Source organism: Dreissena polymorpha, chromosome 1 (assembly GCF_020536995.1).
Source record: "Dreissena polymorpha isolate Duluth1 chromosome 1, UMN_Dpol_1.0, whole genome shotgun sequence".
NCBI lineage: Eukaryota > Metazoa > Mollusca > Bivalvia > Myida > Dreissenidae > Dreissena > Dreissena polymorpha.
The window spans coordinates 5,026,675-5,046,279 of record NC_068355.1 but is presented as its reverse complement, the minus strand read 5'-3'; the positions used below and the strand labels follow the sequence as shown (position 1 = coordinate 5,046,279).

General features: G+C 36.4%; 1 protein-coding gene across 2 annotated transcripts; it reads right to left on the bottom strand.

Annotated features, from left to right (window-relative positions):
• Positions 1 to 953: 953 nt before the first annotated feature.
• Positions 954 to 19,498, bottom strand: LOC127869198 (3-hydroxyacyl-CoA dehydrogenase type-2-like). 2 transcript variants are annotated; one of them, XR_008044473.1, is made up of 7 exons: positions 19,394 to 19,498; positions 16,433 to 16,609; positions 13,062 to 13,226; positions 7,221 to 7,356; positions 3,866 to 3,970; positions 1,596 to 2,906; positions 954 to 1,450 (listed from the first exon to the last, which is right to left on the bottom strand). XR_008044473.1 is itself a non-coding variant. In XM_052411557.1 (6 exons), the coding sequence occupies exons 1-6, from the start codon at positions 19,415 to 19,417 to the stop codon at positions 2,716 to 2,718; spliced, it is 798 nt and encodes a 265-aa protein (XP_052267517.1). In that variant the 5' UTR covers positions 19,418 to 19,498; the 3' UTR covers positions 954 to 2,715. The 2 variants fall into 2 exon arrangements, 1 of the variants encoding a protein (XP_052267517.1); XM_052411557.1 differs by having other exon boundaries at positions 954 to 2,906.
• Between the last annotated feature and the right edge of the window lie 107 nt (positions 19,499 to 19,605).

Here is a 19,605-nt window from a genome sequence, read left to right as displayed (position 1 = left end):
ATCAATAAATCATGAGAAGTGATCGCCCAACGGGCATTATCTTATCTTCTAAGCAAAAATATTGAGTTACGTCTATTTTTTTGTATAATTTTGACCTTGACCTTAATTCCACTTGTCTTAAATACAATCCTAACAAATCTGCATGAAGGCTACACTAAGTTTGAACACATAATAACTTCAGTACCAAACATTTATCTAGTCAAGATTTTTTTGGAAATCTATTTATATAGATTTAGTAACAGTTACTTTGAAACTCCATATAACCTACCTTAACATCAAATCCATTGCAGCACTTACATACTAACTGAAGTTATTCTGAGGAAATCATTTTTGTACTTTAAATCAAAGTGACCTTGTCAGAACGACCAAATGCACTCCAAAGATGTCTCCGATCAACAGGAGGTCAATTCGCACTAAACTTATGGTCCTGAAACTATACTGCCAGCCAACAGCCAACTTATATACTCACATACCATATAAACCCCAATTTAAAAGCAATTTATTATAATAAGAAGCAAATATTATAAATCTCATAATGGGTCAGAATAAGCATGAACTATACTTAGACGTTTTTCCATAGTAGAAGTTGGATGTTAACCCATAGCCAATGTAATACACATTTTAAAAATTACGACTTGATTCTATACAAAAAAGCTAATATCAATCGCTTCAAAAGTGTTTTGAATTTCAATTAACCCTTTCCCATTCAGAAGCAACGTGAAAATGGGTATATGCAAACAGCATATAATCAGAACAGCCTGCAAGTTACTCGCAGTCTGTTCAGGTTTCATGCTGTTTGCTGCTCATCAGTATCTAAGGTTTGGAAATTAAGCCTTTTAAACTTGAATATAGTTAGAAAAGTCTTACATTAAATTTAACTTTCTAAGGGACTACACACGCGTCAAAATACATACATTAGTGGTGAAGGGTTAAGGAACAACAAAAAACGTAAACATGGTGTTGTTCTTGTTAATTATTTCATAATACTCAATATATCAATAGCATAAAAACAACAACATAATGTTTGTTAAAAATCATATTCAAGATCATCATAATTTGTTAACAAGGGCAGTTTGTAAAACATGCATGCCCCCCATATGGGCTGTCCGTTGTACTGGCAGCCATTGTGTGAATAGGACTTTTGTCACTGTGACCTTGACCTTTGACCTAGTGACCTGAAAATCAATAGGGGTCATCTGCGAGTCACGATCAATGTACCTATGAAGTGTCATGATCCTAGGCAAAAGCGTTCTTGAGTTATCATCCGAAAATCATTTTACTATTTCGGGTAACCGTGACCTTGACCTTTGACCTTGTGACCTCAAAATCAATAGGAATCATCTGCGAGTCATGATTAATCTACCCATGAAGTTTCATGATCCTAGGTGTATGCGTTCTTGAGTTATCATCCGGAAACCATTTTACTATTTCGGGTCACCGTGACCTTGACCTTTGATCTAGTAACCTCAAAATCAATAGGGGTCATCTGCGAGTCATGATCAATCTACCCATGAAGTTTCATGATCCTAGGCGTATGCGTTCTTGAGTTATCATCCGGAAACCATTTTACTATTTCGAGTCACCGTGACCTTGACCTTTGACCTAGTGACATCAAAATCAATAGGGGTCATCTGCAAGTCATGATCAATGTACCTATGAAGTTTCATGATCCTAGGCCCAAGCGTTCTTGAGTTATCGTCTGACAACCACCTGGTGGACGGACGGACCGACTGACCTACCGACCGACCGACCGACCGATATGAGCAAAGCAATATACCCCCTCTTCTTCGAAGGGGGGCATAAAAATCATATTCAAGATCATCGTTAAATGACCAACATGTATAATTAATGCTATGAAGCCACATTTCAAATATAGAAAAAAACACGATGAAAGTATGATTTAACAAAAAAAAATATCTAAAATTGATATTCTTTAACATTTTACAAAAACAACCCATTGATAATGTTATTGAATAAATGAACCTAGAAAATGTTATTGAATAAATGAACCTCTACTAATCTAGCATTGGTTAGCCTTCCAAAACCAGCTTTGTGATTTCTGATTCTTCAGTTAACTTTAGAATTCAACTTAACACACTGTTCTATCAAATGCACATAGCCGCATAAGAATCATGTGTTTCAACAATATCATACCCAACTAGTCCACTTTGAAGCAAAGTCCTTAGATCTACATGTATATGATCCTCCCTCTGTGAAAATGAGTTACATCCATGTACGTCAAGTGTGGTCCAAGATTAGCCTGTGCAGTTATCACAGGCTTATAGGGGACAACCTTTTCTGTTTTTATTGTATTTTTCGTTTAAAGGTAGACTGTTCTTAACAAAAATCCAGTGTAGATCGGAGGTGTCATGCATGCAGACTGCACAGGCTTATCTAGGACGATACTTTACCCAAACGCATTAACCCCAGTTTTCCCAGAGCAAAGTTGTATGAATATGGGCCGTGCTCTGTGAAAAGGTGGTTTACTACATGTGCGTAAAATGTCATCCCAGATTAGCCTGTGCAGTCCAGTGGATTGTTGCTAACAAGAGACTTTCTTTATACGAAAAATACCATTAAAGTGGGAAGTGTCGTCCCTGATGAACCTGTGCGGACTATACAGGCTAATCTGGGAAGACACTCTACGAACATGCATTTAACCCCCTTTTGCACAGAGAACAGCCCATATATATGAACAATGGGTACACTATTCACTCAAGGCATCATCCTTATTGCCCCATCCAGTCTGATGATCTCTCCATTTATCATGGGATTCTCCACAATGAACTGACACAGGTGAGCAAACTCTGCGGGGTCACCAAGTCGGGTGGGAAATGGAACGAGGGTCGCTAGCGCTTTCTGGACTTTCTCAGGTAATGACTCAAGTAGAGGGGTCTTGAATAATCCTGCATTACGAAACAGAGTTTGAATGTTATTGTGCTTATGACCAGATACTTGTGATTACAATTCACTAAGCCTATTTTAATTACTAAAGTGATAATACTTAATGTTATGAATAGATAGCCATGTACTATCCTTAAGAATCAACACAAATCATGCAATGGAATACACATTTTACAGGGAAGTAACCTTGGCTTTCCTTTAGAAGTACACCAGACATACAATAGGAGACATTTTCTACAGAGCAGTTCCCTATGCTTTCTTTTGAAAGCACAACAGTCATGTTATGGAAGACATGTTTTACAGAGTACGCATGCTTTCCTTTAAAAGCATTCAATTAATTTCATTTAAGATGTGTTATATAAAATTCTCAAAAACAGAAACCCAACTACTATAGTATTGGCATTCACTTACCAAGCATCAACACAACAAACACGACTATTGCCAAGCAATATATGTCCCCTACCGCCGGTAGTACTGGTAGTACCGGCTCCACCATTGTCAGAAATATATATATACATTTTTTTATTTGTTGCCATAGCAACCAGAATTTTTGATGTATGAACAAAATGAAATGACGTGCGTAATGTCCATATTGCCATCTATCCATATTTCAAGGTTCATGAAAAAATATCAAGAAATTTTAAATGTTATTGCAGGATCCAGAAAAGTGTGACAGAATCACAGTGAAACCGGTAGGGGACAACAAAAGGCTGATATACAAATTTTGAAAAATATGATAAACAAAAGTATGCAAAAGTCAAGTTTTATTCTAAAATGTTCAAAACAATTGAATTTGGTACTATGTTTTTCCCAGTGCTCAAGATTGAAGAGCTTCCTCGTATGTTAACAAGTGGCATTTCTATAATAGTTACATGATTGTTCCATTAAAAGATTAGCAAGATTTGCGTTAGAATAAACCTATTTCTATCAAAATGTACTTTACCATCTTTAAGAAACCCACCTGGTGCTATGGTAACACATCTTATTCCACGAATGGACAGGTCTCTAGCGAGGGGAAGTGTCATGGCTGCTATAGCCCCTTTACTGGCAGAATACGCTACCTGACCTGCAGAAAATAGTATAAAAATGTACATATAAGATCAATTTAATTTTAAGATAAAGGGATTTAAAATGCACATTTTATTAAAATTTCAATAACTTGTAGTAAAGTTTGGTATATTTTTCAAATCTACACAAATATGATGGCTATAATGGCCTCCAGTTGCTCACCTGAGTTGAACAATAACAGTCTCTGGCTGCAATAGCTTTATATGAATACGAATATTTCAAATTTGGGTTTGGATATTTCAAATTTGGGAAGGGTCAAATAAAGTAGATTTTAGTACAAAAACTGTACTTTTTTTCAAAAATCTGGTATGTGGTTACAGAATAGAATTCCGAATATTTCTATGAAGCAACATAAGGAAACATGTCAGGACTTTAGAACAGAGTCCCCCATGAAACATCTCTGCAAAAGCATTTGAAAATCTAATTACTGACTCCTGAAAAGATTTAACTACATATATTTCTCAAATATTGTTAATATACATTATTTACACAGCAGTCAAAAGTCATAAATCATCCAGCAATAAAGGTGTAACAAATTTAATTTTATATTCTAACTATGCCATGCAGGTTACCACACGATTATTTTACCTTTGGCTTATTCTGGTGTAAGCACATGCAAACATTTATGGAATTCAATATGGCTGACATTTCATGCTGAAATTACTATAACAACAATTTAGACTTTGCTGATAATTAATTTAAACAACAGGGCCAAGATGGCCCTAGTTCGCTCACCTGAGAGGAGTCGGTTCATTCAATCTTTACCAAATGTCAAACTTGACCTAGATATTGTCCAGACAAACATCCTGGTCAAGTTTCATCATTATTTCATCTGTGAGTCATGATCAATGTACCTATGAAGTTTTATGATCCTAGGCGTAAGCATTCTTGAGTTATCATCCGTAAACCATTTTTCTAAGTTGAGTCACTGTGACCTTGACAGCCATTGTGTGAATACGTTTTTTGGCACTGTGACCTTGACCTTTGACCTAGTAACCTGATAATCAATAGGGGTCATCTGCGAGTCAAAATCAATATACCTATGAAGTTTCATGAACCTAGGCATAAGTGTTCTTGAGCTATCATCCAGAAATCATTTTACTATTTCAGGTCACCGTGACCTTGACCTTTGACCTAGTGACCTGAAAATCAATAGGGGTCATCTGCGAGTCATGATCATTGTACCTATGAAGTTTCATTATCCTAGGCATAAGCGTTCTTGAGTTATCATTTGGAAACCATTTTACTATTTTGGGTCACCGTGACTTTGACCTTGACCTAGTGAACTGAAAATCAATAGGGGTCATCTACGAGTCATGATCAATGTACCTATGAAGTTTCATGATCCTTGGCTTAAGCGTTCTTGAGTTATCATCCGGAAACCATTTTACTATTTCGGGTTATCGTGGCCTTGACCTTTGATCTAGTGACCTGAAAATCAATAGGTCTCATCTACGAGTTATGATCAATGTACCTATGAAGTTTCATGATCCTAGGCCTAAGCGTTCTTGAGATATCATCCGGAAACCATTTTACTATTTCGGGTCATTGTGACCTTGACCTTTGACCTTATGACCTGAAAATCAATAGGGATTATCTGCGAGTCATGATCAATGTATCTATGAAGTTTCATGATCCTAGGCATAAGCGTTCTTGAGTTATCATCCATAAACCATTCTACTGCTTTGGGTCACCGTGACCTTGACCTTTGACCTGGTGACCTGAAAATCAATAGTGGTCATCTGCGAGTCATGATCAATGTATCTATGAAGTTTCATGATCCTAGGCATAAATGTTCTTGAGTTATCATCCGGAAACCATTTTACTATTTCGGGTCATCGTGACCTTGACCTTTGACCCAGTGACCTGAAAATCAATAAGGGTCATCTGCGAGTCATGATCAATGTACCTATGAAGTTTCATGATCCTTGGCATAAGCGCTCTTGAGTTATCATCCGGAAACCATCTGGTGGACAGACAGACCGACATGAGCAAAACAATTTTTCTACTCTTCTTCGAAAGGGGGGGGGGGCATATTGAGAAAACTGCCCCTCTCCCAGCAGCCATGTTATTCAACTGACCGGAACCATATTTTAACTCAACTCTGGTATCAAGGAAACAAATGTTCTGAGCAAATTTCATGAAAATTGGGCCAAAAATGTGACTTCTACAGTGTTCACATGTTTTCTCTATATACATATAGAGAAAAATGCCCCGCCCACTGGCGGCCATGTTTTTTCACTGATCCCGACCATTTTCAAACTTGTCTGAGATATCAATAAAACTAATGTTTCGACCAACTTTCATGATGATTGGGCAAAAAATGTGACTTCTAGACTGTTTACAAGGTTTCTCTATAGCCAAATAGGGAAAACTGCCACTATATACATATAGAGAAAAATGCCCTGCCCACTGGCGGCCATGTTTTTTCACCGAACTCGACCATTTTGGAACTCAACCGAAACATCAATTGAATCAATGTTTTGACCAACTTTCATGATGAATGGGCAAAAATTGTGACTTCTAGAGTGTTTACAAGGTTTCTCTATAGCCAAATTAGGAAAACTGCCCTGCCCACTGGCGGCCATGTTTTTCATTGGATCGGAACCACTTTTGAACTCAACCAAGATATCATTAAAACAAACATTTTGACAAAGTTACAAGAAGATTGGGCATAAAATGTGACGTCTACAGTGTTTACAAGGTTTTTCTTTTTTTTTACCTAGTGACATAGTTTTTGACCCGGCACAACCCAGTTTCGAACTCGGCCGAGATTTAATTGGGACAAAACTTCTGACCAAGTTTCATGAAGATGGGACAAGAAATGTGGCCTCTAGAGTGTTTACGGGCAAATGTTTACGGACGGACGGACAAAGACTGGTCACAAAAGCTCACCTGAGCAATCAGGTGAGCTAAAAATTAATAAAGACATGACAACAATATCTTTTGGGTGTTAAGAACATGAGTTGTGTTCTGAGAAAACTGGACATAATGCTTGTGCGTAAAGCGTCATCCCAGATTTACCTGTGCAATCCGCACAGGCTAATCAGGGACGACACTTTCCACTTTTATGACATTTTTTTGTTTAAAGGAAGTTTATTCTACACGAAAATCCAGTTAAGGTGGAAAGTGTCGTCCCTGATTAGCCTGTGCGGACTGCACAGGTTAATCTGGGACGACAATTTATGCACATACATTCTGTCCAGTTTTCACAGAACGTGACTCATATAATGAAGTATGTGACCTACCCACTTGCCCCTCAAATGCTGCGATGCTTGACGTGTTGATGATACAGCCTCTGTGCTGGTCTTCTGTCGTTCCCTCATTTTCATTCATAAGAGGAACAGCCTTTGTGATGACATTGAACGTGCCACCTACATTTGTCTGTAAAATATTTGTTTTTTAAGTGTCAACAGCAAAAAGTAACCAACACATATTGTTAAATCAAGGTTCCAGAATCCCTTAGAACCCTATTCACTAACTTGATGTCACTGTTTTAAAATATCTATCACATGCTTCCTTTCTGTGTGTCCAAGTCGCTTGTCCAAGGATTTACAGTTAGAAAATACAAGTTATATGCAAATGTATACCATAATGTGCAATTGAAATGCAAACACATGATGGTCAACTGAGTTCACATGTATTTTCTCAAGTATATGTTTATATGTAAAATCATCGGACAATCAATCTTGGACCAACAGAAATTTGGAGTTAACTATATTTTTCTACAATTCATTTATAAATCTACCAATATTTGTGCACAGAAAATAAAATGTGTCATCATTTAGATGAAGGATATGTTAGACAAGCATACTCTATAAAAAAATTATGTAAGGCCAAAGCAAATATAGCAATTGTGTAACACAATTTTGCCAACAAAAATTGGAGCTAACACAATATAAATCAAGAGCACCGCCTTGCAGGTGCAGACCGCTCATCTATTTTTCTTTTTAAAGGTGAAGGGACTTTCTCAATATTTCAATCAAAAAAGATGGCGGGTGGGTGGAGAGGGGTTTATAGTGTGGGGGTGTGGTCATTTATTACATTATCTTCCAAAATTAGAAATAAAAATGCAAAAAAAAAATAAAACAAGAGCTGTCACCAGAGGATGACTTATGCCCCCTATAAACGCTTGGTAAAAGTTATGAGCTTTTTTCGAAACCTAAACGCAGATTTCAAAACCTAAACACGGACCCTAAGTTCAAGGTCAAGGTCACAGGGGTCAAAATTTGTGTGAGTATGGAAAGGCCTTGTCCATATACACATGCATGCCAAATATGAAATTGCTATCTGAAGCGACATAGAAGTTATGAGCATTTTTCGATATCTAAACGCAAAGTGTGACGGACAGACGGACGGACAGTCCGATCACTATATGCCCGCCTTCGGGGGCATAAAAATGTCTTAGAATATCAAAACAAATCAGAAAGCCACATAAACTAGAGAGCGAACACCATGCTAAATCCTTGAAATGCACTTAGTGACCCCATGACCTAGTTTTTGATCTGGCATGACCCATATTCAAACTTGACCTAGATACTGTTTTGATACAACTTCTGGCCCAGTTTGTTTAAGATCAGATGAAAACTACTTCAATTAGAGAGCGGACACCATGCATGCTAAATCCTTGAAACGCACTAAATGACCCCGTGACCTAGTTTTTGACCCGGCATGACCCATATTCGAACTCGACCTAGATATTGTCCTGATTCAACTTCTGACCATGTTTGGTAAAGATCGGACGAAAAGTATTTGAAATAGAGAGCGGACACCAAAGTGTGACAGACAGACAGACAGACTGACGAACAGTGCGAAAACTATATACCCTTTTCTTCGAAAGGGGGCATGAAAATCCTATGTAGTGCGAAATGGACCATGCCACTCTAAAAAATATTTATCATGCATTTAGCAAAAGTCAGTACCAGCACATCCGGCTAACATATAGCATACTGCAGATTTTCTGTCACACATATGATATAATTACCACAAATAAATTGCATATCTGTAGTAGTTAAATAGTTAACAGCAAAGATATTGAATATCTGTATTATTTAAATAGCTTATTAAACGTTTGCTAAAAATGTGTAAAAATAACAAAGTTGGCCATAGCAAGAAACTGGATTTGTAACTTTTTACCAATTAATTGAGTTGAATTAATTATCAAAGCAAGGTCGCCATAAGCTACGAAACACTAAAATATAGCACATTGGTAACTTCCAAATGAAAGCAATTGTGTTTAAACCACTTTTCTTATTGTATTAAAAATGACCTCAACTTAACTGGCCCCAAATGCAACCCCACCTTTGGTCTGCGTGTAAGCTACATACAAACAAAATGACAGAGCATCACCCCATCAAAAATAAAGTTATTGAACATAAACTCTTTTCTATTATTAGCAAACAAAGAATATGACCTCACTGGCCCAAAATAATCCCTTGATAGATGAGCCTTAAACCTAGCTAGAATCAGCCTACTCATTAAATTTCAGCACAATATATCCACCCTTACTGAAGTTATTGAGTGCAAATTTATCTTTTTTAGCATATGACCTTGGCCTCCGCCCAACAGGCCTAAAATGCAGTCCCATGCAAGGTATGCATGTCAGCCAGAGATAGAATATGTTGCGCACAAATGAGTCCTGATCTGAGAAAACTGGGCATAAAGCATGTGCAAAAAGAGTCATCCCAGATTAGCCTGTGCAGTCCGCATAGGCTAATCAGGGACGACACTTTCCGCCAATATTGGATTTCTGCTAACAAGAGACTTCATTTAAACGAAAAATGTCATAAAAGCGGAAAGTTTCATCCCTGATTAGCCTGTGCAGACTGCACAGGCTAATCTGGGATGACACTTTATGACCATGCATTATGCCCAGTTTTCTCAGAACAAGACTCAAATGTTTACCTGAATATCCAAACTACAAAAAATACAATGAGGGGTGTAATTCTGCTAAATAATATGTCAGAGTTATGGACCTTGTTTGGTGACCTTGAATACTAAGAGATGGTATAAGTGTCAATTAATACTTGTTGTAGTTACAGAAAAGGTGAACTTATTGTAGGCAATAATTTAATCTTGCAGTAAAACCTTAGCCTGACTTTATGAAGTTCAAAAGGGGGCAAAGTCATGCTTAATTACAGAACTGTTAAATTACAGAAAGGGGCATAATTATGCTAAAAATCAGGTATACAATTGAACACTTCTGAGTATTTGATGATATTTATATGCATGTTTGTATAGTACTTTGCACTTCATATCACGTGATTACTTCAAATTTTAAAATCTTATTTCATATGAAGCTGTAACTAGAAATGGCGAGGCCATGGCCAACATGTTTCCCCACGCCACTGCTTTAGACCCAGGGGTCAGATCAAAATGCCAAATACTAGTAGTTAACTGTCGCACATATGCTCATAGATACCATGTGTTTAAGTTTCAAGGTTCTAGTGCTAATAGTGTAGGAGGAGAGAGTGGCCAGGACGGACAGACGGGCGGACAGATGGCGGAGATAACCACATAATCCCACCGCTCCAATTCGGAGCGTGGGGATAAAAATATCTTAAACAAATGTCCCAGTGTGGTTATTTTACCATCTTGGGAATGGGGCCTTGTTCCTTTTGATTGGGAAAAATGACCAAAATTGGGAAGTTAGTGTTGTTGTTTTTGTTCTTACAAATACTTCATAATTAAGAATAAAAGTGTTGTCAATATCATACTTACCAAGGTTTAACTTATAAAGCTGGTTTTGAGATAAACTAGAGCTTTGTCACAGACGGGACGAATACCCCCATATGCTGCATTGACACATAATATTTTGCATGTCGTCTTCACAAAAAACAGCGGACATCATGCTCAATTTTTAAAACGGACTAAGTGACCCCTTGAAATAGTTTTTGACCCAGAAAGGCCCTTGTTCTAACTTGGCCTTAAGATCATCTCCATAAAACTTCTGACCAAGTTTGGTGAAGATCGAATGTAATCTACTTGAATTAGAGAGCGGACACCATGCTAAATGTTAAAAACGCACTAAGTGACTCCGTGACCTTATTTTAGGCCCGGTATGGCCCATGTTCAAACTTGTCCTAGAAATCATTTAGATAAAACTTGTGACCAAGTATGGTGAGGATTGGATAAAAACTACTTGAATTAGAGAGCGGACTACATGGTGAGGTTTAAAACGCGCTAAGTGACCCCGTGACCTTGTTTTTGACCCGGCATGACCCATATTCAAACTTGCCCTAGACATTATCAAGATACAACTTCTGACCAATTTTGGTGAAGATTGGATAAAACTACTTGAATTAGAGAGCAGACAACATGGTGAGGTTTAAAACACACTAAGTGACCCCGTGACCTAGTTTTTGACCCGGCATGGCCCATGTTCGAACTTGACCTACACATCATATAGTTACAACTTCTGACCAAGTGTGGTGAAGATAGGATTTAAACTACTTGAAATAGAGAGCAGACACCATGCTCAATGTGTAAAACGTACTAAGTGACCCTGTGACCTAGTTTTTGATCTGGCATGGCCCATGTTCGAACTTGGCCTTCAGATCATCTAGATAAAACTTCTGACCAAGTTTGGTGAAGATTGGATATAAACTACTTGAATAAGAGAGAGGACACCATGCTGAATGTTAAAAAACGCACTAAGTGACCCTGTGACCTAGTTTTTGAACCGGCAAGGCCCATGTTCGAACTTGGCCTTAAGATCATCTAGATTCAACTTTTGACCAAGTTTGTTGAAGATCGGATGAAAACTACTTGAATTAGAGAGTGGACAACATGCTGAATGTTTAAAACGCACTAAGTGACCCCGTTACCTAGTTTTTGACCCGGCAAGGCCCATGTTTGAACTTGGCCTAGACATCATGTAGATACAACTTATGACCAAGTTTGTTGAAGATCAGATGAAAACTACTTGAATTAGAGAGCGGACACTTAATACGGACCGACAGACAGACCGACAGACAGACAAGTTCACTCCTATATACCCCCCTAAACTTCGTTTGTGGGGGTATAACTAAATTTTGAAATCTAAGCAACAGTTTTTGGGGGAAAACTTCATCTGGGAATGTTTAGGTCCAATTTGGGGAAATATTATACATGTATATACTTTTTTGCATTAAGAAAGAGGCCGTTTACCGACCCAGAATTTGAAAGAAAAAAAACACTCTGCGTCAACTACTCTTTTATGTTGTTGTACAGGTTGTTATCACCCATTATTTTTTTTTAAATCAGAGCGCATGATATCTTAAGTGTGAAATGTTATTAAGAGGCGCAGGTCAGTATTTACAAGCCTCTAAGAGAAATCTAATCTTGTACAAACATGAAAATTTTATATTTTCTATGTGAAATCCAATGGTTCATGTGAAGACAAGGGACAAAATTGTCACAAAACCAGGTTTTCATTGTGAAAAAAAATCTGATAAAGGGAGACAACTCAAACTGAACTTTTGAAATGAACAAACAAAATTAACCCCCTTTGTAAGTTTGTTTTAAAATAAATCTATTTTTAGTCGTGGCGACCTTGACATTGGAGATATTGACGTGATTCTTTCGTGAGACACACCGTCCCATGATGGTGAACAAATGTGCCAAATGATTTTAAAATCTCATAATGAATGACATAGTTATAGCCCAGACAAGCTCATTTATGGCTATTTTTTACCTTTGAACTCAAAGTGTGACCTTGACCTTGGAGATATTGACGTAATTTTTTCGCGCGACACACCGTCTAATGATGGTAAACAAATGTGCCAAATGATTTTAAAATCTCACAATGAACTACAAAGTTATGGCCCGGACAAGCTTGTTCCGCCCGCCCGCCAGCCCGCCAGCCAGCCCGCCCGCATTCGCCAATCTAATAACCAGTTTTTTCCTTCAGAAAACCTGGTTAAAAATTATATAAAATTAATCATGTTATAAATATTCAATTTCTTAAGGCATTTTTTAATGAAAACAGATATAATTATAATGTAGCTTAAGTCTTAAATTAAAGAAATTGTAATAAATTTTTGGAATACAAGTTTTCCTTAAGATTTCTTTGAATACTGGCCCTGGTACATACTTTACACTCTACATACCATCAAGACTTTGTTGAAAAGTTCAAGGGAATGCGACTCTTTCTTCCCAAAGTTGACTGTGCGCTTGGCCACACCTATCCCCGCACAGTTGACCAACGTATGGAGGCAGCCGAAATGCTGGTGTACCCAATCCAACGCCTTCTTCACATCCGCCTCACTTGTTACCTTAGTTACAGAGAAAGCATGGCTCTAGGTAAATGGGGCTTAAAGCATGTGTGTTATGAGTCGTCCCAGATTAGCCTGTCTGCATAGGCTTAGCATGGATGACACTTTCCGTTATTATAGAGGCTTAGCATGGATGACACTTTCTGTTATTATAGAGGCTTAGCATGGATGACACTTTCTGTTGTTATAGAGGCTTAGCATGGATGACACTTTCCATTATTATAGAGGCTTAGCATGGATGACACTTTCCATTATTATAGAGGCTTAGCATGGATGACACTTTCCGTTATTATAGAGGCTTAGCATGGATGACACTTTCTGTTATTATAGAGGCTTAGCATGGATGACACTTTCTGTTGTTATAGAGGCTTAGCATGGATGACACTTTCCATTATTATAGAGGCTTAGCATGGATGACACTTTCCGTTATTACAGAGGCTTAGCATGGATGACACTTTCCATTATTATAGAGGCTTAGCATGGATGACACTTTCCGTTATTATAGAGGCTTAGCATGGATGACACTTTTCGTTATTATAGAGGCTTAGCATGGATGACACTTTCCGTTATTATAGAGGCTTAGCATGGATGACACTTTCCGTTATTATAGAGGCTTAGCATGGATGACACTTTCCGTTATTATAGAGGCTTAGCATGGATGACACTTTCCGTTATTATAGAGGCTTAGCATGGATGACACTTTCTGTTATTATAGAGGCTTAGCATGGATGACACTTCCCATTATTAATAGAGGCTTAGCATGGATGACACTTTCCTTTATTATAGAGGCTTAGCATGGATGACACTTTCCATTATTATAGAGGCTTAGCATGGATGACACTTTCCGTTATTATAGAGGCTTAGCATGGATGACACTTTCCGTTATTATAGAGGCTTAGCATGGATGACGGTTTCCGTTATTATAGAGGCTTGGCATGGATGACACTTTCCGTTATTATAGATTTTTTGGGTTAAAGGAAGCCTCTTCTTAACACAAACTAGATAAGGCGGAAAGTGTCATCGCTGATTAGCCTGAGCTGTGCAAACTATACAGGCTAACCTGAAACGACATTATGTCCATGCATCAATCCATCTATACAGGCTAATCTGAGACGACATTATGTCCATGCATCAATCCATGTCTGAGAGGACATTATGTCCATGCATCAATCCATGTCTGAGACGACATTATGTCCATGCATCAATCCATGTCTGAGCTGACATTATGTCCATGCATCAATCCATGTCTGAGACGACATTATGTCTATGCATCAATCCATGTCTGAGCTGACATTATGTCCATGCATCAATCCATGTCTGAGACGACATTTATGTCCATGCATCAATCCATGTCTGAGCTGACATTATGTCCATATCTGAGACGACATTATGTCCATGCATCAATCCATGTCTGAGCTGACATTATGTCCATATCTGAGACGACATTATGTCCATGCATCAATCCATGTTTTCCCAGAGTTGGGCTGATATACATGACAAGGAGACCAGAAGCTATTGACCCTAAAAAATTAATAGGTGCTGGGTCCCTAGATTTTCTGGAAAAGCTCAGTCTCAAATGTCCTCTCTTTATATTACAGACTACAATTACAAGTCAATGCCACTCTGAAGAAAATGTAAGTTTATCAGGGGTTTTTTTTGCCCAATTTAATAGCCGAAATTCTGCTATGTTCCCAATCCCAAAAAGTTTACTTTTTTTCCCAAAATGTGGCAAAAAATTACTAATTTCCCCAAAAAAAATAATCTTTTTTTAGAAAGAAGTGTCAAATGCGTATTTTATCTCAATTTTAGTTCAATTACATCTAACTAAATATTATATGATTTTGTTCTTTTAATTTGAATGATTATAAAAAGTGATATCAAATTTAGTATTTTCCTAATCAGTGGACTTTTTGTGTGAAAAAAAGGCTAATGAATTTATTTTCCCAATTTCATGCAAATGCAGATAAAATTCCCAATTCCAAAGCCATGGGCTATCTTCCCAAAAAGTGGAGAAAAAAAAACTGTTTATTCCTTTTAAGATGGAACCACAGGTTTTGGGCGCATGGCCAAGTCATTTTGACAAAAAATATATAAAAACCTGAAATAATATATATATATTATATCAGAATTTGTTTTTGTTTTATTTTTTCAAAATAACTTGGGCTCGCGCCAAAAACCTGTGGATGAAACGCCCCTTTAAACCATTACTTAATACTGTGCAGAGATTTATGTACAATTTTGATAAACTAAAACCCACAATAGAAATTTAAAATCAAGATTCTTTTTTGTCAATAGACTAAGTTGTTTAAGTTTAAAAGAATCATGTACATTTTTGATAATTTTATAATTGTAATCTTGCAAATTAATTCAGTGTTTTTGTATTATTATTTTACATCTGTGCTTTTTGGATTTGAAAAACAGCATGATAAACCATGAACCATGAAAATGGGAAAATGAAACACTATTACGGTAATTGGATCATAAATAAGAGTCTTCCAATTAATTGTATGTGTCTTCTAAACTGCATTTTTTATTTATATTATACAGTGCTATGTAATTAATTGCTGTATAATAAACTAAATAAACCTATTTTTGAGTTTATTGGAAAAGTTCAGCATCTCTTTGGTGGAAATTTGTCACATTTGGGGAAAGAATGTTACTTTTTGCAATTGGGTAACAGCCAGTAAGAAGCAGTGATTTTGGGCAAAAATTAATCACTTAATTACATGGCTTCTTACCGACCCTAGTATTGTATGTTTTGTTATATGTATATTATTGTTTAGCAAATAGTGTGATAAATTTTCAGAAATATCTTTCCTTTATATTTTTATCTTTTATCATAAATATGAATTGTAATACAGAATACATGCCTGGTAATAAAATGATGTCATTCTATTGTTTCTCCTCAAAATGTTCAATATTATAATTTGTTTTTTTCAGTCAAATGGGAAAGTGCTGTTCACCTGGTACTTTATCATCAAGGAAAAAATCCCTGAGATCTATATTTAACTTGCTTACAGCATTTTTATTAAATTAAGACAAAGTAAATTCAGTCAATTTTAATGTCTTTCTTCATATTTTGTATGCACATTTACTATACATTCAGGCATCATTTTTTAACTAAGGACTCAATTATAAAAAAACACTTATTTTGGCATTGACAAAGCATCAATTTCCCAGGCTAATAAAAAGAAAGTTTCCCTTACATCAGCTGGAGTGAAAGCACAGCTGCCTGCATGCTCCTTATTCAGTTTTGAAGCCACTTCCTCTCCTGCTGAGCTGGGCAGGTCGAGAATGGCAACACGGGCCCCCTGCTGTACAAACCTCTCTACCGTAGCACGACCTAGTCCGGATGCACCGCCGGTTACCAAGGCAACTGTATTCTAGAAATAAGAGCATGATGTTGATTAAAAACATTATAGCTTGTAGATATTGTTAGCCCAAAGGCTTTAAATATTTTAAATGCCATAGCCTTATACAAATAAAACAGAACCGAACATAATAGTTTATTTTTTACTTAAGCATGTGAAGCTCATTGTCTTAAACATACATATAAAAATAACAGCATGCATTGAAGTACACACAAAACACACATCCTTAAAGAAAAGAAAATTGTAAAACCCCTCCCAGGCATTTCCACTTTACAGAGGGCTGAGGGGTAACAAAAAATCATGCCATTTTCCATTTAAATTGTGAATGGACATTGACCTTCCATTGTAGAGCATGGCAATAAACTTGTTTTGTCATGTAGATGAATATAATTCCAAATTAATATTTAAATCCTCCTTGTCAAAGAACTTCCACTCACCAAAAAAGCATTACACACATGGACAGGGATAAGACTAAACACCATATCATCCCCAGTCCCCGCGAAAATGGCCAACCTCAATATTAATCAGTTTTCAGGAGGAGGAAAAAACTTCATTTTTTTATTAATTACAGAATGAAGCTAAAACTTTGTATTATGACTTTTTAGATATCCCTACATAATAATTGTCCTAATGTTTAAAGTGATGTTTGAATGTTTCTGTAGTCAATATGAGAAAATTGTATAACTCAAGCTTTTACAATATTTTCTCATATTTTTTTTACTTGTTCACAATTATTTTGGAAATTTTCGTTCCAACCAATCGAACTTCGCCAAATCTTCACATGGTATAACTTTGTAAGCCAATTGGATAGGACCTCGGAATTCTTCGAGGGAGAAGGGGGCCGTTTTCGCCATTGCGAAAATGTCAAAACCTGTTTTCGTGATAAAACTGAGATTGGCCATTTTCGCGGAAAGAGGACAATATATTACTAATGGGGAGAGCAAATAAAAATAGATGAAGGCTTTCGATATTGATCTTATGATTTTTATATGAAAACAGTTCTAAATACATTTCATATGCCAATAATGATAAGAACAACTGAAAGTTTTTCAAGAAATTATCATGTTTGATTACTCCAAATTTATATCAGCAAACTGGCTTAACACTCTATGGTTAACATGGTTAATGCTTTATTTTGAGAAAGTGTGAATAGATTAAACACACTTTGTGAACTATTTCTAATGTACCGTAAAAATGCAGTCATAAGTCGAGATATTTTTCCTCCAAAAAATGATTAAAATTATAGTCTCGACTTATTTGATCGTTCATGAAAAAAAATCAAGGTAAATTGATCCCCGCGTCGTCGTGGTAATGGTTGTTAAAGTTGTTGTTGTCACAAAAACTCATTTACAGCGCAAAAAGTCTTATTTTAACTGACGTGAATTAATTAAATCATATTTGTCAACTTAACTTCTGCTTTATTTTGATAATTTAAACCAAAGTTTAATGTTAGCAAGAGTGTTTTTTTACTAGAATTGTAAACAAAGAGTTCGTAAAATTTGCACACTGTGTGAATTGACAGTTTGACGTAAAAGGAAAGCCGCTTCCTGTCTAAAGCAATAAAGCGACAAATTTCTCGCCGACAAAATTGGCTTCCTTTGTCTAACAATCAACATGCTTAACCAATCGTATGTTTGTTCATTTATGGCAATCGTCCAATTAAATAATAGCACTGTGCATAGCTCCGCCTTTCGAATCTTTTGCAGAGAATGGAGGTGGAGTTTGATGGTTAATTGAGCAAGTGTTTTACGCAAGTTTAGTTCCGATTTGCCGTAATTACTTGGCCTTAGCATTAAAACGACATATACATTTACCTATGATTTTCCAAGAAATACTGATAAGTTCGGGTTTACAAACTTCATGTACAGTTCCATACAATGACCGACGCTTGTGTTTACAAAATTCCTAAACACATATTCGTAAATAATGGCACAGTGTGTTGTTGGATTATTACTGATTATCAAATTGCGGGGTAAAATTATTTTAACTACTATAATATCGGGTTTGTTTAATATACTTAACATGTTAATCAATATAGTTGAGTCACAGAATCGGAAATAAATTTGATGGGTCGCAATTTTATTGACGCTCATTTTCCGATTGTCTGTATTTTTTACCCGACTTATGAAGTCAACATACACAAAATGTCACATTTTCGAACCATTTTTATACCCCTCAACTTATGCGCGGGCAGACCTATGACTGAGTTTTAATAATAATATGTTCATCAAAACATGGTAGAAAAATTATCATTATTTGCTTTATTTGTTCAAATTTGGTCTTTTTGTTCATATCTGTAGACGAGTCATATCCTCCGATTACCGTGTATCCAGCAGTTATGGAAACAAGGAAAATAAATTCTAGAGCCGCGTTCTTAATGTAAACAACATTATCAAAATCAGGATATAAGGGAATCCTACGATTTACGTTTTTTTAGACAGACCACATGGCTAGGTGAAATAATTCCATCCTTCAACAAACCAGGGGCATCAAAGATTTAGAACAATTTATTTCATTATTCTGGTAACTGGTTGATGTTAATTTGATGAAACACTGGGCAACTTTCAATATATGTAAATAAAAGCACTATATTAATATTATTGCAGATTTATCCGAAAATGTACCATCCGAAAAATAACAACATTAAATTTATACCAGTTTTTACTGCATATGAAATAAACGCGTATGCTAAATAGAACATTCGCAATTTAATTATCAAATGTGTATTCATATTCCTTTGTAACTGCTAAGTGACATGCTTGAATACGACCAGAACAACTAAGTTTGCCTACCGACCTTCAAGGTTCCCAATCTGGACATTGTGACGGCAAACTACAACTATATCGTGGGCTACATGCCACTGATTTGTATTTGATTATACACAAGTAATAGAGAAACTCGATTTGACCTATCAAATTAAGATTTACCTTGATGAATGCAATAGATATTGTTAAACAAAATCGAAAGACTCAACTTTGTTTACATTAATTAAATTAATATGATTAAAG

Excerpts from the sequence above, each read along its gene's own strand:
- LOC127869198 (XM_052411557.1), bottom strand. The coding sequence starts at position 19,417 with ATGTCCAGATTGGGAACCTTGAAG. Across the intron at positions 16,610-19,393 it reads CCAGATTGGGAACCTTGAAG|AATACAGTTGCCTTGGTAAC; the intron begins GTCGGTAGGCAA and ends TCTTATTTCTAG. Across the intron at positions 2,907-3,865 it reads ATGTGTTACCATAGCACCAG|GATTATTCAAGACCCCTCTA; the intron begins GTGGGTTTCTTA and ends TTCGTAATGCAG.